Source organism: Lineus longissimus, chromosome 12 (genome assembly GCF_910592395.1).
Source record: "Lineus longissimus chromosome 12, tnLinLong1.2, whole genome shotgun sequence".
Taxonomy (NCBI): domain Eukaryota; kingdom Metazoa; phylum Nemertea; class Pilidiophora; order Heteronemertea; family Lineidae; genus Lineus; species Lineus longissimus.
Window position 1 is genome coordinate 14,179,110 of NC_088319.1, and position 22,727 is coordinate 14,201,836.

The window sequence follows — 22,727 nt, forward strand, 5'->3', positions numbered from 1 at the left end:
GTATCCGGCAGACAGTGTGAAAGTTCCCAATGATATATGTATAGTAGTTCATAAGGTGATCCTTGCAAGTTCATGTTGATGACCCTCCTCTGGTGACATTCGATGTTAGAGCTTTCATTCCGAGGGAGGACACACTGTCTCATGATTATGATGCCATGCAGACAAGCATGTCCAACCGTGGAAGAAATTTTGATTCTGCAGTATCCAAAGAAACAGTTCGTCTTCTTTTCAGCTGGTCACGGCTTCTTGAATGGACATGGTACTCATGCCAAGGATTGAAACCAAGAGTCCCGCTAAAAAAAAGCAGGGAACCATTGCATGATGTCTTCAGCGGATGTACGTGCTGATATCCAATTTGTGTTCAAGGAATTGACTTATTTGAGGCCCACCTACCTGAACATATCTGGCTGTAAAGACTTGAGACATATCAGTCCCTTTAAAGGCCTATCCTGTTTGTTAATTTGAAAACTGTAATTGACTTTGAAAACTTCCTATTATAGATACAGAATATGAATTTCAACATTGCCATTTCAAACACTATGTACACCCATGTTTCAGCAAATTTGCATGCATGGTAACTGTGCAATGGCATTGACAGAGATGTCACTTTAGGTTGTCCCTCCTTCCTCTACATCAGGACGTTTGGACAACACAATTGGGCCGATCTGTGTAGATAATGACCCAAAATGTCCTTCAAATAAATGTTCAGCCAGTTCTTCATTAGACTCTCACCTTTAAAACATGTTCGGACAACCATGTCCCAAAAGACATGAGTGGTTGCACAAGGAGAATGGGACGCTTGTGTTGTCCCAACTTATTTGGTCACTTTGATATACATGTATAGCCAAAGTCATATTCTTAAGATGTGCCTTTTGGCTGTTAGGCTTGTATCATGATTATGAGTTAGATTCCTAGCTTTGTTGAAAGAATAATGAAAGAAGTCACCCTAACGTGATCTATAGTTCTACTGTATATTTGTCTATAAAGATGATACAATGGTATTCAATTCTTGCATGAAATCATATATCATGATTGAGGGATGGATACCAAAACATGTCAACTGAAAAAGAATGTGTTTCAACACAACTTGAGTTGATATTTTTATGCAGTTGATACATGTTTGACACATATTTTGCGGATGGAATGTAATCTTCTTATCTACTTTGGTTTCTTTTGTAATGATAATGTGATGGCCTTCACAGAAAGGCTTGCCGTGTTTTGTGGAAATTCACCGACATGGAATCTGAATTGGGTGGGATGTCATGGGTGAAGAGCTGTAGAATATAGGAACGTCAAGAGAGGGATTCCTTACACTCCGGACACATTGCATCCTGAGGAAATCAGGGGTTATAGTTCGCTTCTCCGGCACTGCACACAAACGAAGTGGTATCTGTCCGTAACTGGTTACTTTCATGTCCCCTGTCCGCAAGTCCAAATATGAAACTTGAGAATGTATGCAGGAAGCAGGTCATGTTACACTGGCGATTTGTTCTGACCAGGGGGTCTCATTCACATCTGAATTTCATTATCGTTCTTTCCTTTGCATTGAAATGATTATGCGAAGTTTACTTCATGTAGGCCTATGTAATAAATCAAGCTACATAATATGAGGATGTCCTTTTATTCGATTTACATGTACAGCAAGCCTGACCGCCAAAAGTCCTATCCCGCGGACCCTACATGAATGTTTTATGATGGTCATAAAGCTTTTAAAAGAAATTTATGAGTTTGTTCCAAGTCACAACTACACTCTGTACGCATTGGATCGACCCGGCTCAGCCTACAGAATTCTGCCTCGGGAGTCTCACCACAGCCTGTCTTGACCAGCCATCCTGAGGAAAGACTGTTGATTCTCCAAAATACTAATTTGAAGTCCCTGGGATGAGAAGAACTCAGGCAACCATGAGGAAGTGCGTCAGTTGTTGTTTTAATCAAATACATCGGTTGAGTAAGAAATTCCTGTGAAGATGCGACCCTTACAAACGACAGCGTAAATTACTGCATCAATCCATAAACCCTATAATCAACATATTTGAAATCAGAGCTAAACCCAAATGGGTTGCTAATCGGGGGGAGGGGGGGGGGGGAGTTGTACCCTAAACTCAGTGAGCCCAATCGGTGAAGAAATATAGATGGCACGCAAAATACGTTGATTTCCATTTACGCGGGGGGGGGGGGGGTCGCCTCCCGGGGCGGTCCATTTCGTAATTCGCTCGTCTTGTTTAGGGCCGATGGAACGAGGCCGGCCGGTTCACTGCGTCCGGAGTGTAGACCAGAAGAGCTCCAGTGGCTAATGAATTAAATACTGCCCAGAAGTAACGTCTTCCTCATGTCATTTCGGTCCTGAAAGGTTTGGGGAGGGGGGGGGGGGCAAAAGGTTCTCGGAGGGTTCTGTCAAGAGTTGTGATGATTGCCAAGCTTTGTTGCGCTTTCTACGCAGAGATGAATATCACATCGATGATTAGTATAATCATATCATCAGTCTTCTTACCTCTATCATCCATCCACCAACAATATTCGTTCCATTTCTCTAAATCATCAGAACTCTGCTGCTTCCGAAGTCCGCGTCTGCCGCCTCCGTCGTTGTGTTCGAATGAAACGAGTCTATCAGTCTTCTCCTCGGACCAACCAAATTGACCCGCGATCTCCGCCCTTCCTTCCTCATATCATGGCACTCTCTTCCAAATGATTGTTAGGCCCCAAACTTTGAAGTTTTACACCTAAACTATCGAGCCGAACCGCAAAGACATGCATGGTCCTGTCCCCTGCCACACCTCAGTACACCCGTGAGACACCAAGCGTTTCTTTCCATTCAGGTCGGGAGCACAGCGGAATTCGATGGCCTTTTGACCAATATATTGCAATTCATCTGCCATGAAAACGAAATCATGTACCAGTATCCAGGAAAACATTTATGCGAGGCAAAGTTCAGAAACTGACTGAAGACATCCAAAGAGAGAGGTGCCGGATGAGTGGTACTATTTAGATTAGAGCTGGCGACGCCCTGATGGCCTGTCTCCATTCTAGGACACGGTGAACGCATAAATCATATCATTTTGGTTAATATGTCGTCTCAAATATATAATGGAGACTTTTATTTGAATACCTGGTCATACTTTATAGCCGTCATCTCAGATCCATGTCCAGGCAGAGTTTTATTAAGACATTTTCATTTCAATAGTATGCGCTGCAAGTTTTATTACACAAATCACTGGGGTGTGACTTATCAACTTTTATCTTGAAATCGCCCTGGTAGAAAATTAAGGTTCACTGGACTGTGATGAAACATAATATAAAAACGCATTTTTAACCCCCCCCCCCCCCTCAATAAGTCCTTCTGAGACTGATAACTCGGTAGTCGGCAGTCAACGTGTTAAAGGACCACCATATACAATATTGGTTGTAGTTCTTCGATTTGCCGCTAGGGTTCCGTCGTTGGATGTCTGAATAAACTTACTTACTTACTTACTTACTTACTTACTTTCAAGACCACTAATGAATATTCATAGGTCGAGGCCTATCAATTAGACGAGTGCATGTTTTTAACTCTCAAGTACATAATTATTTGGAGAGGTATTGAAAAAATATTTGCTTTGGCAAGTCTACAGATATAAAGAAATTATTTGATGAAAAAATTAATTTCGAATTTTGCTATTGGGTAGTAGGGGGCGTGTTTTGAGTTTTTTCTGCCAGTTGGCTGAAAAGAGTGGAAATATCAAAGTCTGTCTAATTTGTCGATTATCAAAAAATTTCCGTGGTCAACTACCAGTTTATTTTTCACCATTTACTTGCCCGACTCTCCGGAATAACATAATCTAAATTTCAGATTCACAACCCCACGCATTATTTGATGCGTCGCGGTCAAACATTGACAATTTAACTGCTAAAAGGCTTAAAAAATCAATTGTGGTCTTGTCTCATCAGCCTACAGGTTTAAAGTTTCTACGCTAGATGTCGACACAGAGAAAACCAAGACCTGCAAGGCGGGAACTTCAAATCCCCCTATCGGACGATTTGGCACAACCTCTCTATTGCGGACACCTCTCTATTGCGGACACATGGGCCCAGTTCCATGGGTGTCCGCAATAGAGAGGTTGTACTGTATTAAAATAGAAATGTGTCAATAAAACTATTGTTTTATTGACAATAAAACTATTGTTTTATTTAAACATATCAGAATAAGACTGATTCTTGATCCTACCTATAGCGGTCTCACAGGAAAGAATCTTAGTCTTTTTCTTTGTTTCGAGTCAAGAAGGCTTTCATTGCAAGAGCATAATTATCATGTTCTGCAGGCTATGAAAGATATCATTTTGCCCCATCAAGAACATTTTTATTGGATTTGGTACTAAATGATTTGAGAAAAGTGTTACGTCAATATATTTGTAAGACGTTTTATGTTGTTATGTATGTAATTATATTTGTAATGCATGTAAATCTTGTAAGTAAAATAAAAGAGATCTAACACTCAACTTGCAAAAAACCTGGCAGACCAACATCCAGTCTTGCCAGGTCAAGCTACCTCTTTGTCATGCAACTACATGTCACCTTTGCTCCTTTTGTCATGCTAATTGCAGCCTCTGTCCAGTTCCTGGCCATGAGAAATGTGGTTCTTTTGTTATTCAAATTGGGCCCTTAACCTGTTTAGTCATGGATTAATGAGAGCAGTGACCCAACCTATTGTTCGCTGAATATGGCTAAACTTAAGTCATACACAATAGGTTTTAATACATTTACAATAGCTAAAACTTGTATAGAATGTATACGAACATGATGAATGCATGCTGAGGTTGGAATTGTTGAGTCATCTTGTGTAAGATCTCTATTCAGCAGTGTCTTTTTTGGACATTTAAAGGAGGAGAGCATGTGTGATAGTACAATTATCTCCATGTCTCGTCCTTTAATGGGCATTGGAGTGGTACAGTGACTATAATCGATGCAATGTACATGTATGAAGTCATTGTGGTCGAAAGCGCTGTGCCTGTCACCTGTGTGATGGAGTTGACGACTCCCTCTGATTGCGTAGGTTTTCTCCCGTTGAAACGGTTTTCCTCCTACACTGACTTTCCAAGTTGCCATGTGAGGATAATTCTTGGAATATGGGACAATAAATAATTTTCAAAAGAATATGATTTGAATTTGCTTTTCTTTTTTACTAGCTTGGTGGTGCTCCGACATTTCAACTAGTATTTTTTTAAATATTGTCAGGCATTTAAACTAACAAACTGGTGCCCCAATGATGAGATGTTCAGCATGCGATACATTGAATGGGTTATCACTTGTATGAATCCAAATCTATCAGATGACCACAATCGTTGTATGGTTCACATTGAAATCATATTGAATGGTTTACGATCATTGGTATGAATCCATATTTCTCAGATCACAAATCACTTTCACATTGAATGGTTTTTTAATTTCAATGTCCATAATTTGCATTATGGACGTTTTAGCATCTAAAAGATATGCTTGCATCAGAAATATAAAAGAATTGCATGAAAAAATAACAAATGGATGATAAAATATCTATTAGATGGTTTAATTGGTCCCAAACTCGCCCAAGTGCCGAAATTAACAAATTTCAGACACTGGAATTGATCAATTGCCTCAATCTTTCTTATCGCTTTCTTATTATTGGCAATATTGCCATTTGGGATGGTGAACAGAGCTAGGAGAAAATGCGACGCTTATGATTTATTAAAAGAAATAAAATACCCCATTTAACATCCTGCAGAATCAGGGGAATCGGGCGTTTCCAGTGACATACGTCACAAATGTATTGTCCTCATGCAATCACTTTGGAAACGCATTTTAAAATAGATTTTACGTCCTGTAAATGGGGCACGTCGTCATCGCGTACATTTGGGAAAAACTCCCTAACGAGACCTTGGGTGTCAGCTTATCGGCCGCGTCGGAAGGAATGAAATCGCTATACCAATCTTATGTTCTTTTCAAAAAACAAAAATAATCCGAAAATAACATCGCGGCGTCATTTTGGGCAGCAAACATCCCCTTTTCCCAAGTAACTCAAATAAAAACTTCCTCCTCGCTTGAAAAAGCCGAAATTTTACAACGGCATGATATATATTGTATATGTAGGCCGAATTGTGAATTTGTCTACTGTTGGTCAATATGCCCTCCCAAGACTCCGGATGACCCGTTGACGTGTATTTGTGTGTAAACAGTTATCTAATTTCGGACAAAACTCAGCCCGCTCACTGATAACGCAAGGCGGGTGATTAAGAACTTGGGTTTTTTTGGCCCCATCTGATCCGGGTGTCCCACCTTGGGTAATGTTTATAGATTTTTGTACAGCATAATGTGATATCGAATTATTGGATGGGACCAAAATGATGATTTTTTAGCTCGGGCCATGGTAAAGTGTGAGAGGCTTGATTCAGATGGTTTTGATGTAGGGGCCTATGATGTTTGCTTAGCATTTCCACTTATATACAGATACGACCATTGGATGACGTAATCTGAAACAGTACATGTCAATGAGATACGCAGGCAAGCCTTTGCCCTTGCGCCCTTCCGCCCGGCCTCGGCCTTGCTTCAGGTCAGGATAGCCTAGGATATTGATGCTGGCGGTGGTAGAGAAGGATTGTAGGCCCCCCTATGTATTGACCTGAATGTGATCACCTACTTTCTTGTTTTTTATGACTTGCAGTTATTCCCTTTACACCATGTCAAAATCGCCAGGCCCGAAGGTAAGAAGTCCATTGCCTCCAGCCGGAGCACTGGAGAAGACGCCTTCCCAGGAAACCATCAAAGTTCTTCAAAATCATCTAAATGGGGCAGAACAGGATGCCAAAGTTCTATTGGAACAACTTGCCATGGTTAGCGCACCAGTGGAGAAGAAAACATCAAAAGGGAATAAGGCCAAGGGGGCAAATACTTTGTCACCTTTCAAAGCGCGTATCCCAGATCCAGAGGTCATGGCGAAAAATTATGAGATGTTAGTCTCAAGAACGTGCCGTTTGGAAAGTACCATGCAGACATTGAAGTTGAACTTGTGTTCTGTTCAGGCTGAGCGAGATTTGAACAATAAACACAATGCTAAAGCAAATGAAAAATTGACCCACGCTGTCGCTGCTTATGATAAAGAGATAAAAAAGTTGAAGCGTTGTAATGATACTCTGAAAAATGAAGCCAAGTCGGTGTTTGAACGCAAGACGGAGATGGAAAAACAGGTTATGATTTTGAAAGTGGCCCTGGATCATGAAAATTCTGCCAAGGTAGGTACTATCCATTCTTCTTCTGCTTTGAAATATTTGAGAAGACTCCAGACTTAGCCTTAGTCGCGACTTGCAAGGAGCATGTATTTACATGACCATTTGCATGAAAGATCGCTATTGTACATTTCATGTAAAATATTCTCAAAAAAATGCCAATTCTTACATTCATTTCATACATTGTACAATCGATAATCTTTTCAGAACGATGCCTCAGGTAAGCTTGAGGACCTGACTGTAACGAAACAGAAGCTGAGCAAACGGAATGCTGAGTTGCGAGAAGATCTGACCAGGGAGACGAAGCTCCGACAATCACTTGAGGAGTCTCAAGCAGCTCAAATGACACGTTTGAATGAAATGGAAGCCATGATGGAGACACAGAAAAACGAGGTAGAGCAACATTTGAAACTTTTTTCCTTATTCTGACAGGAACCCAACTTACTTTAAGACTTACTATTATTGCTGTTATGATAAAACAAATATGTTGTTGTTTCTAGATGAAGACGTTATCAAGTGAATGTGGTGGAATGAGGAAAGAGACAGTCTCTTCACGTGAAGAACTCAAGTCAGAAAAAAACCTCAGGGAAAAAGCCGAGGCAACGCTGAAAAAATTGTCCTTGCAGGCTGGTGAGATTTACATATATCTCTTTTCATTCGTAAATGGCCAAAAAATTAACTGAAATCAATGATAAAACTCAGGATAGCATCACTGGAGAGAAGTTTTTTTATTTGTTTATATTTTTCTGACTCAACTGATTCACAAAGAGTACATGTATGTACACACTAAATAGGGTAAATTCGCTGTGTGGGTGAATGAATAAATTACCGGCTTTCTCCATATTTCCAGAGAAAAGGGATCGTTTGGTAGAAACCTTGGAGGATGAAAAAAAACTGTTGCTTATTGAGATGGGGAAGGTGAAAGGACTCTACAAGGATCTGAACACTCAGCTGGAATCTATGCAGCGGGTCATTGAGGATAAACAGGTGGGTGTAACAGGGTTAGGAATTCGGTGCCGGAGGGCAGCTGCATATTTTGGCTATAAGGAAGAAATACTGCAGTTATGCATGCATGTAACTTGGCCCAGAACCCTCAATTTTGAAAGTATCAACTTAAAAATACCTTTCACTGGACTTCCAAGATTTAGCCAAAACTTGCTTTGACTCCTAATCAAGCGAAATTAGTGCAATACCTGGGATTGAAGTCATCATTGAAGATTATGATAATCTTTGGCTTATCTTGATTCAGGAAATGTTCCTCAAGATGGAGAGTGAGAATAAAAGTCTGCAGCAGGCGTACCTTTCCGCCACAGAGGAGAACACACAGCTGATTAACAAATATGAGGAAAGAATTAAGGTACTGGTTGAAAATTTGAATTCTGAACTCATCTTCCTCTCTTTTTTTAAGTTAAATTGATAAGGTCAGAGCTGCTCGTCATACATATACATGTACATGTACATGTATCAGTAAATTGAATGTGGCTATGTTTGTAACAGAGGAAGGCGTCAATGCAGAGTCTACATGTTATATTACAAATAACAACACATCATGTTCATGTAATAAAAGTAATAAGCAGTGTAAGTGAGTGGCTTAACTTTGTTCAATCACTGGGTTCTGAGAGTATCAATGAACAGTCGGTAATCACATCAATTTTATTACATTTTCCATTATTCTTTTTCTAGGCTGAAAGAGATGGTTTTCTCCAGAAATTTGGTGAACAGGATGGAATTATTGAGCTCACAGAGAAACTGAGGGCAGAGACTAGAGATAGAGAGCTGCTGGAGCAGAGAAAGTAAGTCATCTGCACGGACCTGTACATCTGGCTGGTAAAGGATTTGAAAAAACAGACTGAAAAAAGGGCTCTAAAATTATTAAGTTCATTTCGAAGAAAAGTTATCTCATTATCTCGGAAGCTTGGGACACTTGATATTTGCCTTCAGTGCAAAAATAAGCATTTTAGATGCATTTTTGTGCACATAGTTGCTGATCAAAGAATTTTGCCTCTAATCATCACCATCACTGGTAGAGAGACTAGTGATAGAAAGGGAATGAAATTCTTCTTCCTTTTTTCAGCAATCAGTTAAAGGAACAAGTCACCCATCTCAAGGAGCGGTTGGAGGATGCTGAAAACAGGAACGGTTTGGAAGGAGAGCAACTGGAGAGGGAGGTGTTCCACTTGAAGGAACAGCTGAATGCCATGGCAACTGATAAACAGAAAAGTCTCAAGGATAAGGAAAACTTGTTGGAGGAGGCGAGTGGGCCTTTTTGAATATTACATTATGGTTCCCTGATCATAACTGCTGCCATCAGAACGAGGCACAGTGTTACCATAGCGTATCGTACACTGTAAACTTTGATTCATTGTAACGGAGGTGTTTTAGAATAGACAATCACAGACAGCCAGCTCGGTATTAATTCCTCGATCCAAGGGTACTTGATGAACACTGTTTTTATATGCCCTGGAGAATAACTCCTCCAGGTGCAGAGCAAACTCTGAAGAAAAAGAATCTGTATTTCTTCAGGTGAATCAAGCTGTCGATGACATGTCAGAAGAAAGAACGCAACTCACTGCAGATCTTCAACAGTGTCGCGTGGAGGTGGACTCGCTCCAGAAGACCAAGACACATCTCGAACAGGAAAATATCCGACTTCAATCAAGGCTGGATACCCTTGAGCACTCACAGGTAATTATAAGGATCATACAATTTTTGCAACAAAGGTTTTACAAATTCTACAGTGATTTCAAATGATATTTGTCAGTGGAAACATAGACACAAACATCCAGAGACTTTAAATTCGTACAGCTTGTCTGCTACCGTTTACCGTTGGTCTCCTCGAATCCTCTTGTTCACAACACAAACTTACTTAGGGCCGGCCCAATACACAAAACAGTCTAAAATACGATGACGCCTCAAACGAAATGCTCCTAGTATACTCTGCGCTAAACACCACACTCCTAGCGGCCATAAACTAAACTAAAGAACCACAGGCGTATGCACAAACAGAAACTAAAGAACCACAGGCGTATGCACATTGTCAAACAGTTCACTATTAACAAATAATCCTTCGTGAGAGAAAACATTTCAGAAGTAATAAATTTAGTATTTCTCCGAATTGGTTGAATCGATAAGTTGAATCGATAAGTTATTCCTGTCTGTTACCCAGTGATATACTTTTATTCCCCTGTGACCTAGTTTAGTTAATTTCATTCCCAGGATTATTTTTTGGACTGAATTAGAAACAACAGCAAAAAAATACGGTGGCTTACATAAATATGACAAAAGTAAAACAACTGGTTGGTATAAAACAAGTTTTTTTGTTCCGATTCTAGAGTGCCCATCTACAGGTTGACCAGGCTATGACTGAAATGCTCGAGCAGAAGAATCGCTTGGCATACGACAAGGGACGTCTTCAGACCAAGGTGGACCACCTCCAGTCGGAACTGGAATCGTTGGCGAATTCGCAGACTGAATTGATGCAGTTGAGGAAGAACAATCAGACAATTGAAGCAAAGTATTCAAAGGTAACGGTTGGTACATTCACTGCTTGTCTGTTAGTTTCAAACAGCCTCTGTTGTGATCACTGCTATCACTTGACCTTGATCCATGTACCAGTCAATTTCAGTAATAGTTCTCAAGTATCGGGTAAAAATTGGTCAAAAAGAGTGTCTGGTAAACCACTCACGTGTTTTTAGATGACCAGCCGTTTGTCTTGGAGTTTCAAACTGACTCAACTGGGATCACTAGCATCTTGATCCATGTACCAGTTAAATTCAGTAATAGTTCTCAACTGTTGGGTAAAAAACTGGCCAAAAAAAGACAGAGTAGACAGGTAGCTGCTTCATGATGTTTACTTTACAGGTTTTACAAGATTTGAACGCCACAAAACTAGCTATGCAGAAAATTGAAGACCAGCTCAAACAACTGCAGTCAGATGCACGACGGAAAGATCGTGATTTTGCCCTGGCCATTGGCTCGAGAGATGATGCAGTGAAGGAAGCCCAGAAATTGATGGGTCATATTGAGGCTTTGGAGGACCGAGAAAGGTCTCGGGTGAGTTTTCCAAAAATGTTAAAAGATCAACCTCTTATTACCATGGAAGTTCTAAATGCTTGTTGGATGAGCCCTTGCTCTTGCATCAACAGTGGCTGGGTTTGTTTACTTAACTGAAGACTCCATGAAATATGCAGGGCTGAAATATCGCTATAGTCAATGCATGCAGCAATACAGGTCGATTGTACAAAATTGCACTAATATGCCCAGCAGTCAGTAAAAAATTGATTTACCTATCCTGGCTCAGTGAATTCATTTATTGCTTGCTGTAATTTCCTTACAAGTTATACAGAATTTTTGAAATCTCTCATCTCAGGTTTCCTCCTTACAAAAGAGTTTAGTCGAGGCTCATGACGACAACAAGAATATGACCTCGACTCTTGAGTCCATCATGTCGTCCCACTCCCAACTCCAGTTGGCCATAGAGCAGCTCCAGGTTCAGCTAGGGAGGAAAGATTCAGAGCTCTCACAGCTACAACAAGAAAAGTAAGAATAGAAAATAAATTGCAAGCTTTTTTTGTCTGAGTTTTCCCTGAGTGTCTGTGCCCTCTTGATCTCAGGTTTTTTTATTATATTAGCCAGTCCCTTCGACATCCTTTGAGAAGTGATCACAGCTTTTCCTTTTGACCATACGTGTGTGTTTGCATGATTTCTGTCAATTGTTCAATGCTTGATATGTTCAGAAAGTCTGAAGTTTTCAATTTTGGATTCTCATTTAATTTGTTTCATTAGATTTGCTTTAGAACTCCCCTATCTTTGTGTCAATGTGAATAAGTTCTCCTCCTCTTAGATTTGCTATGTGTCTCGTCTCCAATTTTTAGGCAGCAGAGTCAGATTTCATCCCAACATATGAACAAGCAACTGGAAGCTTTACAAGACAAACTCAGGGCTGTAGAAAACCTGGAGTCAAATGATGTAAGAAAATCAAAACACCTCTGTCGGTTAGGGAGGGTTTTTTGAGGAGAATTTTTTTTCCGTGGTTGTGTTGTCTTGCCACCTTGGCTCAAGATCTGGTAGCAATGAGTTTTAACTGCGTAGCAGGGAGATATTCTCTTCTCACCAAACGCAATTTAGCGGAGTATATAATGCTGCTCACTAGTCAGGACACCTCTCTATTAAGGACAGCACTTGTCTGTCCGGAGGGTGTCCTTATTAGAGAGGTTTCCTCTGTACAAGCAAAGTATAGGCGCTAAAATCATCATGGAGTAATACAAATCTCATCTCTGCAATATAAATGTTCACTTCACAACATTATTGTTGACCTTTAACCCTTCCAGATTGACCCGCTTCGTCAGGCTTTGGAAAGCAGTCGACAGGAGAATATGAAAATGGCGGGAACACTCGAGAATGTGCTGCAGACCAATAAGCACCTGCAGACCACAATTGACCGACTGCAGGATGATGTGGAGCAGAAGTCGTATTTTGCAGAGCAGTTGAAAGGTGCCAGGTGAGAAGACATTGAATGATTATAATGATAATAAGCTTTTACAGCAGAACCTTTCTATTAAGAACACACTTGGAACTGACATGTCCCGTAGTAGTCCATCTCCCCTCAGATTGTAATGTTAGTTCAAATTAACAAGTTTTATTGCAGGGAAACGGAATCTGACCAACGTCAGCAGGATGTCTCGCAGTATAAAAGCAGGATTGAAAGCCTACAACAACAGCTGAAGAAAGAACGAGAGAGAACACTGAAGAAAACGAATAAGGAAGTGTCAGAGGTGAGGTCTTAAACAGTTGTAAACAGAAACCCATTGTAACCTGAATGGAAATTGGTAGTTGAGGAAATATCTTAATTCAATGCCAGTTGGATTTTGATAGTGAGCTTTGCACATGAAATGTATAGTTCTTTGCACTCAGAATGCAATTTTAATGAGAAATTGGCCGATTTTTAGGGAATATGGTGATTAGAACTTTTGCTTAGCAATCTGACTATAACAGAAAATTAGCTGTGCAGAAGTCTAGATTACTTGAATGTTTGAGATCATCTAGCTTCTGCTATGAGTCTAGAATAAAGTATCGCCTGGATGAGTGTACAGAAGGAGAAACTAAACGATGATTCTTTTTCCAGGCCAAAAGACATAATGAGGAGCTGACCACAAGAAATGGCGAGATGTCTCGAGCGAACACCGAGTTACGCCACAAGGTGACAGAGCTCGAGTTCTCTATCAAGGACTTGAAGGCAAAGCTTGGGAGTCAGAGAGCCCAGATTGAGGTGCTGCAGAAATGTAAGAAAAACCACGAGGAAAGTGTGGAAAAACTAAAGGTAAGTGTTCAGAATATGTTAGCTCTGCTGCTCATGGTTGATTCACAATCATTTGAACTCAGCAAGCCAAGCTATAAATTTAGCCAAAATATGTAACAAAAGCTCGAACCAAAGGTCATCACCAAAAAAACCCTCTGCATGGAGTCACAACATTAGGACCTTAAAATGCTGCAGAAAAACTCCACAGACAAGAATTGCAGGTCCAAACAACTTCTGCCAGTTCAACAAAACAAATTGATATATCTCATAGGCCCCTCTGGACTGATCTCTTTGCTAATTAATTCACAAATTTCGTTTTCTTAGAAAGTACAAGCAGACGTCACCGATCTTGAACGGATGAAAAACAAATACGTGAAGAAGAATGAAGATCAGGTAAAGAGTGCAGCCTTTTCTTCTTGTGTTCAGATTGAGAGTTTTATCATACGTTGGCACTCCTAAGCCCTTCTTTGTTTAGGGACATTTACAGTGACTGTGACTGTAGGAAAACCTATTCATATCTAATCCTTTAACCACAAATTTATAACTGGTTCTGATCCTGATCCTAATACTAATGCCATCTGCTGAGTTTGCTTAACAAGTGTGTTTTATTTGGCAGGCACGCACCATCAATAAATTCATGAGTCAGATAGTCGCACTTCAGTCGGAATTAAAGTCCTTATCAGCGGCACAGCTGCGGACCGGGTCGCACGTTCATCAGCAAGAGGAGGAACTAGAAAAACAACGACAAATAAACGAGGAGCTGAAAATGAAGTACCAGGTATTATGGCCATCTATATCATTCATCCAGTAAATAGGGCTGTCTGATTTATGAAATCAAGAGTTGACTACGTACATTTGTACACTTCAGAGCAGTTGTGTGATGATTTTTCTCAGTTTAATAACCTTGGCTTTTTCTTTAACTCTTTCATCATTGACTGATTCTAATCTATTCAGATGACCAAGAAACATGAAGGCGAGTTGTCAAAAATCAGCCACCAGATGGAGGTACGATTACAGGAGGCTAACAAAGAGTCCAGGCATATTGCTTCAAGTCTCGAGGAGGCACACGATTGGTTCAAAGTAAAGTTTGATACGCTTCAGGAGGAACTCTCTCATTCAAAGTAAGTAGAGGGTGTCCAAAAAAAACGGTGACATCTTTTGGCACTTGGGCGCCTAGATACGTGTAGATTGGTATTCGGCTGTTTGATCAGAAAATGCTGTAGTCTGCAAAGATTTGAACTGAGTACAAGCAAAGGCTTCAAATGTTTCAGGTACTGATTCAACTTTCCATAAAGATACCCTCCATTTTGCAACTAGGCTCAGCTATGATATGAAGCAAAAGAATCAAGGGGACTGTGATAACCAGGTGGATATCGGGCCATATTGTTAATCAAAAGTCCCATGTTGGTTCAGTCAATTTCACAATTTGGTATGTTTCTTGCATATTTCTCTTGTTTTAGACATTCACAGGAAGAGCTGGAGCAGCTTGCTGCCGCGCAGAGGCGGAATGTGGAAGAGGAGCAATTTAAAGCCAGGAATGTAGCAGAGAAGGCTGAGAAGATTCTGAGGGTGAGTTTGTGCTTGATGGGACTATTCTCTGTGTCGTCAGGATTGAGGAAATCAAGGGATGCTATTAAGCCTGACTAATTCTGAACCTTCCAATGCACATTGCAGACGCACAAGTTTGCGGTGCCAAGTATGCTGCAAGTATCCATCACAGCAGCTTTTCTCAAATTTAATGAACAATTGAGGTTAAAAAGTTTGAATGAAGCATCCCTACATGTATTTCGAATTTTGTCATCCAAATTCAGAGGTATATATTTTCAAAGTGGATGAAATTTGTTGATTGTTTGATTCACGAATAGTCAAGTAGCGGTTCACCTTCATTTGTAGCTGAATCGTTTGAAAGTGTCTAAGATTGCTGATGCAGCTGAGGTCACCCAGAAGGAAACGTTGGACAAGATGAGACAGATGTACAGTGATCTTGAGGCAGAGAGAGAACATGCCAATATTGTACAGGTACGTTGTATTTCCTATTGATGTTGTGCATTCGGTCTCATGGGTTTTTTTTCTTCTGTATCTTTTCATCATGAATAAGAGTTTCTTGTTGTTTTCAGGAATCAAGTCTGAGACAAGTAGAGGACTTGGCTAAGAGTTTCCAGAAGACATCAACTCCCTACAGCAAATATCAATAATGACATACGTAGAAGGCAACGTTTCTTTACATTTTAAATTGAGGTTTTTACGCCACTACTTGCACTAGACCCAAAAAGCTTGTAGACTTGTTTGTAAAATAGAATGGATGAGAATTGCTCACATGTAGATTAGCCACTATTTATTAGTTTTATAAGACAAGTACATTTAGTAGATTTTTTTATTTTATGTTTGTAGTATCTGTTGCATTTCGTGTAGTAAGTGGCTGAGCCACCAAGGTTTTGGTAGTGTGTTCTTATGATATTCATAGATGTGAATTTAGTTCAAATTTTGAAAAGAAACTTCAAGTCTGACTGCATTTTCCTGATAATTTATATAAGAATCAAAATGTATTGGATGTATTACTTATTTCACTCTGCTGGCACAGAGTAAATACGCCTGAAGACAATCTTGTCACTTGGAAGTACACTTCCTTTACTGCCAAGTCTGCAAGTCTGTACATGAATAATGATAATAATAACTGTTAAACCTGTCAAAACCAATAGCACTAGTGCATTATTTTGAAGACAACCATTGCAAATAGACTGGGTACCTGGTACTCACATATTGTATGTACTCGTTCTGAGCTGCCGGAGGGTAATCTTCAGTGTATCGGCCTATGAAAGGTCAAATTAGGCCCATGGTATCGAGGGTCCTTGGCCTGTATACACAAGTGTACTCGGCTTCTGCATTCCAGGTTATTGAGCAGTTGTCCAATAAACATATTTTCTGCTAAAAAGATTGTTGTTACTTCCCTTATTCATTTTGTAGGCCGGTTATTGCAGGAATGGTTTTGTAAGGAATTGGATTGCTTTGGAGTGGGAGCAGGTTTTGCACAATCATCCCTGTGGTGAATGTAGTGGTCACTATTATGAAGTGGTGGCTAATTCAATCCACCAGAGGACACAGTCACTCTTGTACCCTTTCAAGTCCTTATTCACAGCTGGCATCTGGAGGGACTAAAAGCCTTCAATTGGTTAATGGAATCTTTTGATCCGCATACGATGTCTCCTGTTGGCTAAAACTCCTTGCCAAATGGTGAAGACATAAGTCGGTATATTCTCGGCAAGTGCGGATGGTCCTGTTTATCCGATACAACAACCACAACTCGGCACCGTTGTAGCGGATGGTCCTGTTTATCCGTTACAACGACCACAACTCGGCACCGTTGTAGCAACAACAAACAGGAGCTCGTTTCTCAAAAACTGCCGAAAATGTAAATTTATGACATATTAGAATCAAAATATTTTAAATTCACTATAGTAGTTAGTTGAAAAATATAATCAGGACAAATGTAAGATCGACTTTCCATTGATTAAGCATTTAGATTCGACGTATGCAGTGAATGTTTGAATGATGAAGAGTTAGCCTCCAGCCTAGCCTATGGTATGGATTTACATCACTCCCACCAGTAGGCGTACATTGATTCCTTTTGATTCTTTGATGCCTACCTAACTTTTTCTTACTTTCAGTTAAGAAGAAGCCATGGCGACGGTGCATGAACTTGCTGAGGAGTATGACAGGACATGTCGAGAATATGGTTGTGTTCCGAGCACCTTCATTGTGGCTGCCTTCAATAAAGAGAAGGATGAGACCATTCTGTACGTATCCTCTTCCCCCCCTCATATTTCAAATAACTGAATACGATACTGTAATGTCTGCCTTATGATATCCACTAAGTTGTTGGTTTACACAATTCATGCAATTTTTGGAATCGTCCTTCATGAAAAGTCTAGGGAGTACACTTTGACTTTGTTCAAATGCCATTTTGATCAATGTTTTTTGTCGCCACAAAAAAACAACGTGAATAAAATTTGTAAACCAACAATCATGAATTGGAAGAAGGCAATGTATAAATTCAGGTATGTAGAAATGCACAGTACATGTAGCTTATCAACAATTCTTATATTGACCTAACCTTTCTGATTTTGTTCTTTAAGTTATTTCAAGCACGGATTTATTTCATAGATATGTGCTTGGTTATTTCAAAATCCTTTCCTCTTTGGTTGACTTTTGAGAATAACTGAGAAATTTCAAGACAATATGTTCATGGATTCCTTTGGATACAAGTTTGTCTAAAGTTAATGACCTTTCTTTCATTGTAGCCCTCTTAATTAATTTCATAACCTTTCTTTAATTGTAGCTATCGGTATCTCATTTAATTTCCATTTCCTATTAACATATGCACCAATGAGGTTGTCTGTCAGGCTTCATCACAAGATACATGGACATGTACTTGGACTGGTACTTAGCAGCCGATGTATCAGAAGTCTCCTAAGACATGTAAGACTTCTGACGCACAGCACTGATATGCTGACATGAGATGAAGAAGACTGATGCAAACAGAGCCCATGTATCAAATCCTGCACTGAATCTTCTTTTACTTCATGTTACAGTTTACACACCCTACTTTAATTTCTAACTTATCTTCTGTTATTTCTACACTGATGCACTGATCATTGCACAGGCGAAAAAAGCATGGGTAAGTTAAATTAGTGAGCAGGTTATTCTAGATTATTTCACCTGGTGTTTGCTTTGAGGGCTCCGCATATTTCAGAAAATAAGTACCCTTGTGGCATGGCCTGGTGATTTCCTTCAAACCGAATTCAATCATGACAAAACAGTACTTTTAAAAGTGCCCATCTTGAGTTTTCTGATGAATGGCCAAGTTGATAATGATAGCTTTTACAATTCTGTCATTTTGGGGTAATTTTCGGTACAATGAAATAGATATCAGTTCTCAGAGTTACCTTCTTTACATGATGTCCAGTTTCAAACTGATATTGTATGTATGAAGTCTTGAAGCGAACTTCGGGTGAAATGAACAGGATTTATAGCATCTTGATTTTCTTGCTAGCATGCATGCTAACTTGCATGCTCCTGCATCTTGGTGTGGTCAGTATTTATTGTCCACCTGAGCCATGGTCCTCGGTTTTTCATGTGAAGATCCAAAATAGGGCTTCTGCCACAATTTGAAAATAAATTGGATGATTGAAATCGCTTCTAAGTAGACAGGTTGATGTTAAAGTCTTGAATGTAATCACCACTGGACTTGTAATGATGAAAACTGAATACACCAAGATGCTTAATTCTGCCATTCAAACTGTCTCATTTTGGCTTTGCCTTTTAATCACATTCGCTTTCATTTTATAGTGATGATGAATGGTGAGTATGTGTATGTGGCGAATTTCTGGTGTCCTAATATTTTAACATTTGTGAATTTGGGGCTGATCAAGGGTTCATATTGTTAACACTGTTTCAGGAATCATTCGCTTGCTAAATCTAAAACATTTTCCTGTGTTTTATGGGTCACTATTAACTTTTGTCTAATCAAAAAGTTTTCATCTAATGTTTGATAACTTGCACAGTTCTTGCAATTGCTACCAACTCGAACACAGAATTTGAAAAAAAATCACTTGTGTGGTTTGTGAAAAGAAACACTGGTTTAGTGCACAAGTAATCTGATTGTAATCTTTCATTGTCTTGTCATTGGTGACTTATTAAACCATTAGCTCACAGTATTTGTATCCTGTATTTGCTCTGCCTAATGTGTGTCCAGTGTTGAATTCCCCGTCACCGACAGTCTCAAGCACCACATTTGAGTCTGTGTGTAGATTTAAATTGGTCTAATTGTTTAACCCTCGAATATGCCCTTTAAAAATGTTTTTTCTTGAGGTTTATAAAGATTCATTTATACCAGATATATCTCATTGGCATCTTACAAGTTTTCTCTAACTCAACAGTAATGAATGTTTTTGTAGCCAAAGATTAATTGACAACAATAATTAGTGACTGGTGTAGGCTATCTTGATTCCATTTTAGTTGTCCAAATCATGCAATACAGAAACAAATCAAAACAATGACTCGATCTTCTCAACATATAACTTTAAATATTTCGATTTGAACCTTTTCAGTGAATTAAGAGAAAACATGAACATGCGCCTGCGGGGGAATGTCCATAATCTTGAGCATTCCAAACTCACTGACCATGATGTCCTGATGTTGTGCAAGACACTCGAATCGAGTGAGAACACTTACATCAATCGACTAGACCTCAAGTACAACAAAATCACAGATGAAGGAGCTACTACATTGGCAGAATTCCTAAAGGTACGTTACAAGTTACACAACAAAAAGAAGAAAAATGTTCTTGGGGGTTCTATTGCTAATGCAGGAGCTGCTTCATTGGGAGAATTCCTCAAGGTCGTAAGTAAAGTAAAGCAAGTAAAGTGAATATTGTCTTGTATAGCGCCCATTTTAAGTGTCCTGGTCACTGGCACTTACACAATGAGTACAGGGTCGAAACTGACCACAGAACCACTCTCACGCACATACTACACTTAAAAAAAGTTCAACAATTCACAATAACCAATCACTACCTCCGTTTTGTCCCGGTAAAGTATAACATTTTCAACATTTCTTTCAGAAAAATGAGGTCATCAAGGAAGTCAACCTGATGGATAATGATATTGAAGAAGACGGAGCTGTTGCCCTTGCCAAAGTCTTACATGTAAGGATTTGCCAAATTGTCTGTCAGGTTATCGAGACTGGGTGATTTTAAAACAGGATATGAGGACAGTAACGAATTGTTCATTTCAATCTTTCCAGAGCAACCAGACCCTTCTCTCTCTCAGGATGAATGGCAACAAGTTCGGAAATAAAGGAGGAATGGCATTTGCTCAGGCACTGCAGATCAATACAACCTTATTGGAACTAGATGTCGGGGAAACAGACCAGGTATGATCAAAACTCATGACCTCTAACTCAAAACTCGGAGTCCATATTCCAGCTTTTCTCTTCCACATTCTCTGGTGTGAGCAATTTTTGTGTGCTGCTGCGATTTTGCAGCATTCGGTTTTATTGGCTGAGTTAAGTCATGTCCATCATGTATCTCATTTCAGAAAACAGAGAGTCTCATAGCATTTGCCACCGCCCTGCGAGAAAATGACACGTTAAAGGCTCTTGGAATGGATTCTCCATTATTGTTCAGCGTCCAAGAGGAGACAACGGATCATTTCGCACGGATGTTGAAGGTAAAGTTGTCAGAAAAAAGATTGGTGTGCGGAAGGAATCTGGGACAAAGATTTAAGACCACATTATTTGTTGCTCTGTAGAGAGACGGACAGTGAATGGAAATTATTGGTTTCAGAGGGATCCAAACATCACTGTTTATCTATGGATTGCTTTACCTTTGCAGGTCAATAGGGGTCTTGTTGAACTTCACCTCCAAAAGTCACGGGTCCGAGATTTTGGCGCGACAAGACTGTCAGAAAACTTGATGGAAAATATGACACTGCAGTATCTGGATTTGAGATGGTAAGTTAGGCCTTGAGCTTGACACTTGAAGTTGCTTCAGTTCAATTCATTATTGAAACTAATCTGTGCCTTACCATTTACAGTAATCGAATCACAAGAGATGGTGCCAAGGACCTAGCAAAGTTATTGAAAATGAACGGCACCCTGAAAGTGTTAGACCTAGGCTTCAATCGAATAGAGGATGATGGAGCAATAGCCCTGGCAGAGGCTCTAGAAACTAGCAACATGAGCTTAACCACGTAAGAATTGCTTTTCCTTAGTGGCGGTTTTCTGTTGAAGAGCATTTGGCCACACAACTTTAATTTCTAGATTGTAAAATTTGAGGTCTCATTTCTCCATTATCTGCAAAAGATTAACTTGCAACAGGCTTTTGTTTGTCTTGCCTAATTCAATGCGGAGTGGAATGAATGTATGGAGTCAATACATTAAAGAGAAAGACGATGGGGTCTGATCACCTTTCATTACTGCAGTCAAAGTGAGCATTTAAAACGAGTGGATATAAAGTTGCAAAGGGCCACAATGGACCCATTTATGTTTGACTAACCATTGCCACCAAAAACCCACAGTGGTCCATAGAGGACGTTCTAACCAACTTTTCTTTCAGCCTTGGTCTTCAGTCAAATCAGATCGGCGAGAAAGGACTCTGTGCTCTCGCTAACTGCATGAAAATCAACTCGTCACTCACCAACATCTATGTCTGGGGCAACCAATTCGAACCCAAAGCTTGTGAGGTAAGCTATTCAGTTACATGTCATGGAGCTGAACCAAACTGAAAGATAATTGGCAACCGAGCCAAGCATCGTTATATTTTTATTGATTGTGAGGCCAACAAGTACATTTGTGACTCATTAGACCAAAGAGAACATTAGGATCGGTTGGTTGGACAGGACCATTCCACAGTCTCGAATACGCTGTACTTCAAGACCGAGTGTGCGTTCCAAAGAAGTTGGAACCAACAGTATCAACCATCTCATCTACTGTACAGTGGGAAGCCCGGGTCTGTAATGTCCAAAGGGTATTCTTAATAGCGACAGTCTCGTACTAAGCTTTGACGACTCAAATTCTTCTTTGCAGGACTTTGCCCGCCTTGTCAACACCATGCGCCTGGATCCGACAGCAACTGATATACAGCCCTATGTCGTGGATGAAGTAACATACGTATCAGAACTGTCACATGGAATTCGAAGGAATTATTTCTGGGAACCATGCATTGGAGACAGTGTACCCAAAGATGAGGAAATAGATCAACGCTTGGTCTCTTTTGGTGTCGTTTAAAACTTTCGAAGATTTTGTGTCATATTGAAGAGGACTTATTCATACAGTTTCCGTCCAAATATAAATGGTTTTGGAGAGATGTTGGTAACAATTGAATGCCATAGGGTTATTCGTGATGACAAAATTCATATCGGAGGGTTCATGCTGTGGTGAAGTGCCATCCATAATCCTAGTGGATGTGTTTGCAGTGCAAGGTTATGCACCAGCAGTGGATTTCTGTCAAAATTCTGGTGCAAAATATCCTTCCAAAACCAGAAAGAGACTGTGAATGGCTGAACTGTTACCTGTGATGGGATTGTTTAAATGTATATTGTAATGTATTGAAAGTTTCTGAATAAAATATCCGTCCAAATTTGTTTTTCTGTCAACTTATTTGAATACAAAATGATACAGGACTGTCAAGGAGTAAAATA

General features: G+C 39.8%; 2 protein-coding genes and 1 long non-coding RNA gene across 6 annotated transcripts; 2 read left to right on the forward strand and 1 right to left on the reverse strand.

The window, feature by feature from the left end:
* Positions 1 to 1,607: 1,607 nt before the first annotated feature.
* LOC135497146 (uncharacterized) lies at positions 1,608 to 2,807 on the reverse strand. Its single transcript, XR_010448773.1, has 2 exons — positions 2,492 to 2,807; positions 1,608 to 2,017 (listed from the first exon to the last, which is right to left on the reverse strand). It is a non-coding gene; the product is annotated as an uncharacterized LOC135497146 (long non-coding RNA).
* Positions 2,808 to 5,965: 3,158 nt separating this feature from the next.
* On the forward strand, positions 5,966 to 16,447 carry LOC135497177 (coiled-coil domain-containing protein 150-like). The gene is made up of 22 exons (XM_064786924.1): positions 5,966 to 6,022; positions 6,671 to 7,238; positions 7,440 to 7,625; positions 7,733 to 7,862; positions 8,083 to 8,219; positions 8,482 to 8,589; positions 8,916 to 9,025; positions 9,307 to 9,484; positions 9,756 to 9,917; positions 10,565 to 10,756; positions 11,094 to 11,285; positions 11,602 to 11,771; positions 12,107 to 12,200; positions 12,563 to 12,732; positions 12,880 to 13,006; positions 13,357 to 13,551; positions 13,855 to 13,923; positions 14,147 to 14,308; positions 14,485 to 14,651; positions 14,991 to 15,099; positions 15,424 to 15,549; positions 15,648 to 16,447. Exons 2-22 carry the CDS (start codon positions 6,687 to 6,689, stop codon positions 15,723 to 15,725), a joined length of 3,414 nt encoding a protein of 1,137 aa, XP_064642994.1. The 5' UTR covers positions 5,966 to 6,022; positions 6,671 to 6,686; the 3' UTR covers positions 15,726 to 16,447.
* Positions 16,448 to 16,890: 443 nt separating this feature from the next.
* On the forward strand, positions 16,891 to 22,658 carry LOC135497075 (leucine-rich repeat-containing protein 34-like). 4 transcript variants are annotated; one of them, XM_064786771.1, is made up of 11 exons: positions 16,891 to 16,939; positions 17,196 to 17,324; positions 18,191 to 18,205; positions 19,638 to 19,833; positions 20,150 to 20,233; positions 20,332 to 20,460; positions 20,625 to 20,756; positions 20,921 to 21,039; positions 21,123 to 21,278; positions 21,644 to 21,770; positions 22,114 to 22,658. In XM_064786771.1, the coding sequence occupies exons 2-11, from the start codon at positions 17,209 to 17,211 to the stop codon at positions 22,312 to 22,314; spliced, it is 1,275 nt and encodes a 424-aa protein (XP_064642841.1). In that variant the 5' UTR covers positions 16,891 to 16,939; positions 17,196 to 17,208; the 3' UTR covers positions 22,315 to 22,658. The 4 variants fall into 4 exon arrangements, with proteins under 4 accessions (XP_064642841.1, XP_064642840.1, XP_064642842.1 ...); XM_064786770.1 differs by having other exon boundaries at positions 16,897 to 17,017; XM_064786772.1 differs by lacking the exon at positions 18,191 to 18,205 and having other exon boundaries at positions 16,897 to 17,017.
* The last annotated feature ends 69 nt before the right edge of the window (positions 22,659 to 22,727 follow it).

What these genes read in the sequence shown, in the direction of transcription:
- LOC135497177 (XM_064786924.1), top strand. Translation starts at nt 6,687, where the DNA reads ATGTCAAAATCGCCAGGCCCGAAGGTAAGAAGTCCATTGCCTCCAGCC. An exon ending in GAGCTGCTGGAGCAGAGAAA is followed by an intron (nt 9,026 to 9,306) that starts GTAAGTCATCTG and finishes TCCTTTTTTCAG; the next exon opens with CAATCAGTTAAAGGAACAAG. An exon ending in AGGACCGAGAAAGGTCTCGG is followed by an intron (nt 11,286 to 11,601) that starts GTGAGTTTTCCA and finishes CTCTCATCTCAG; the next exon opens with GTTTCCTCCTTACAAAAGAG.
- LOC135497075 (XM_064786771.1), top strand. Translation starts at nt 17,209, where the DNA reads ATGGCGACGGTGCATGAACTTGCTGAGGAGTATGACAGGACATGTCGA. An exon ending in CCCTTGCCAAAGTCTTACAT is followed by an intron (nt 20,234 to 20,331) that starts GTAAGGATTTGC and finishes CAATCTTTCCAG; the next exon opens with AGCAACCAGACCCTTCTCTC. An exon ending in ATGTCGGGGAAACAGACCAG is followed by an intron (nt 20,461 to 20,624) that starts GTATGATCAAAA and finishes ATCTCATTTCAG; the next exon opens with AAAACAGAGAGTCTCATAGC.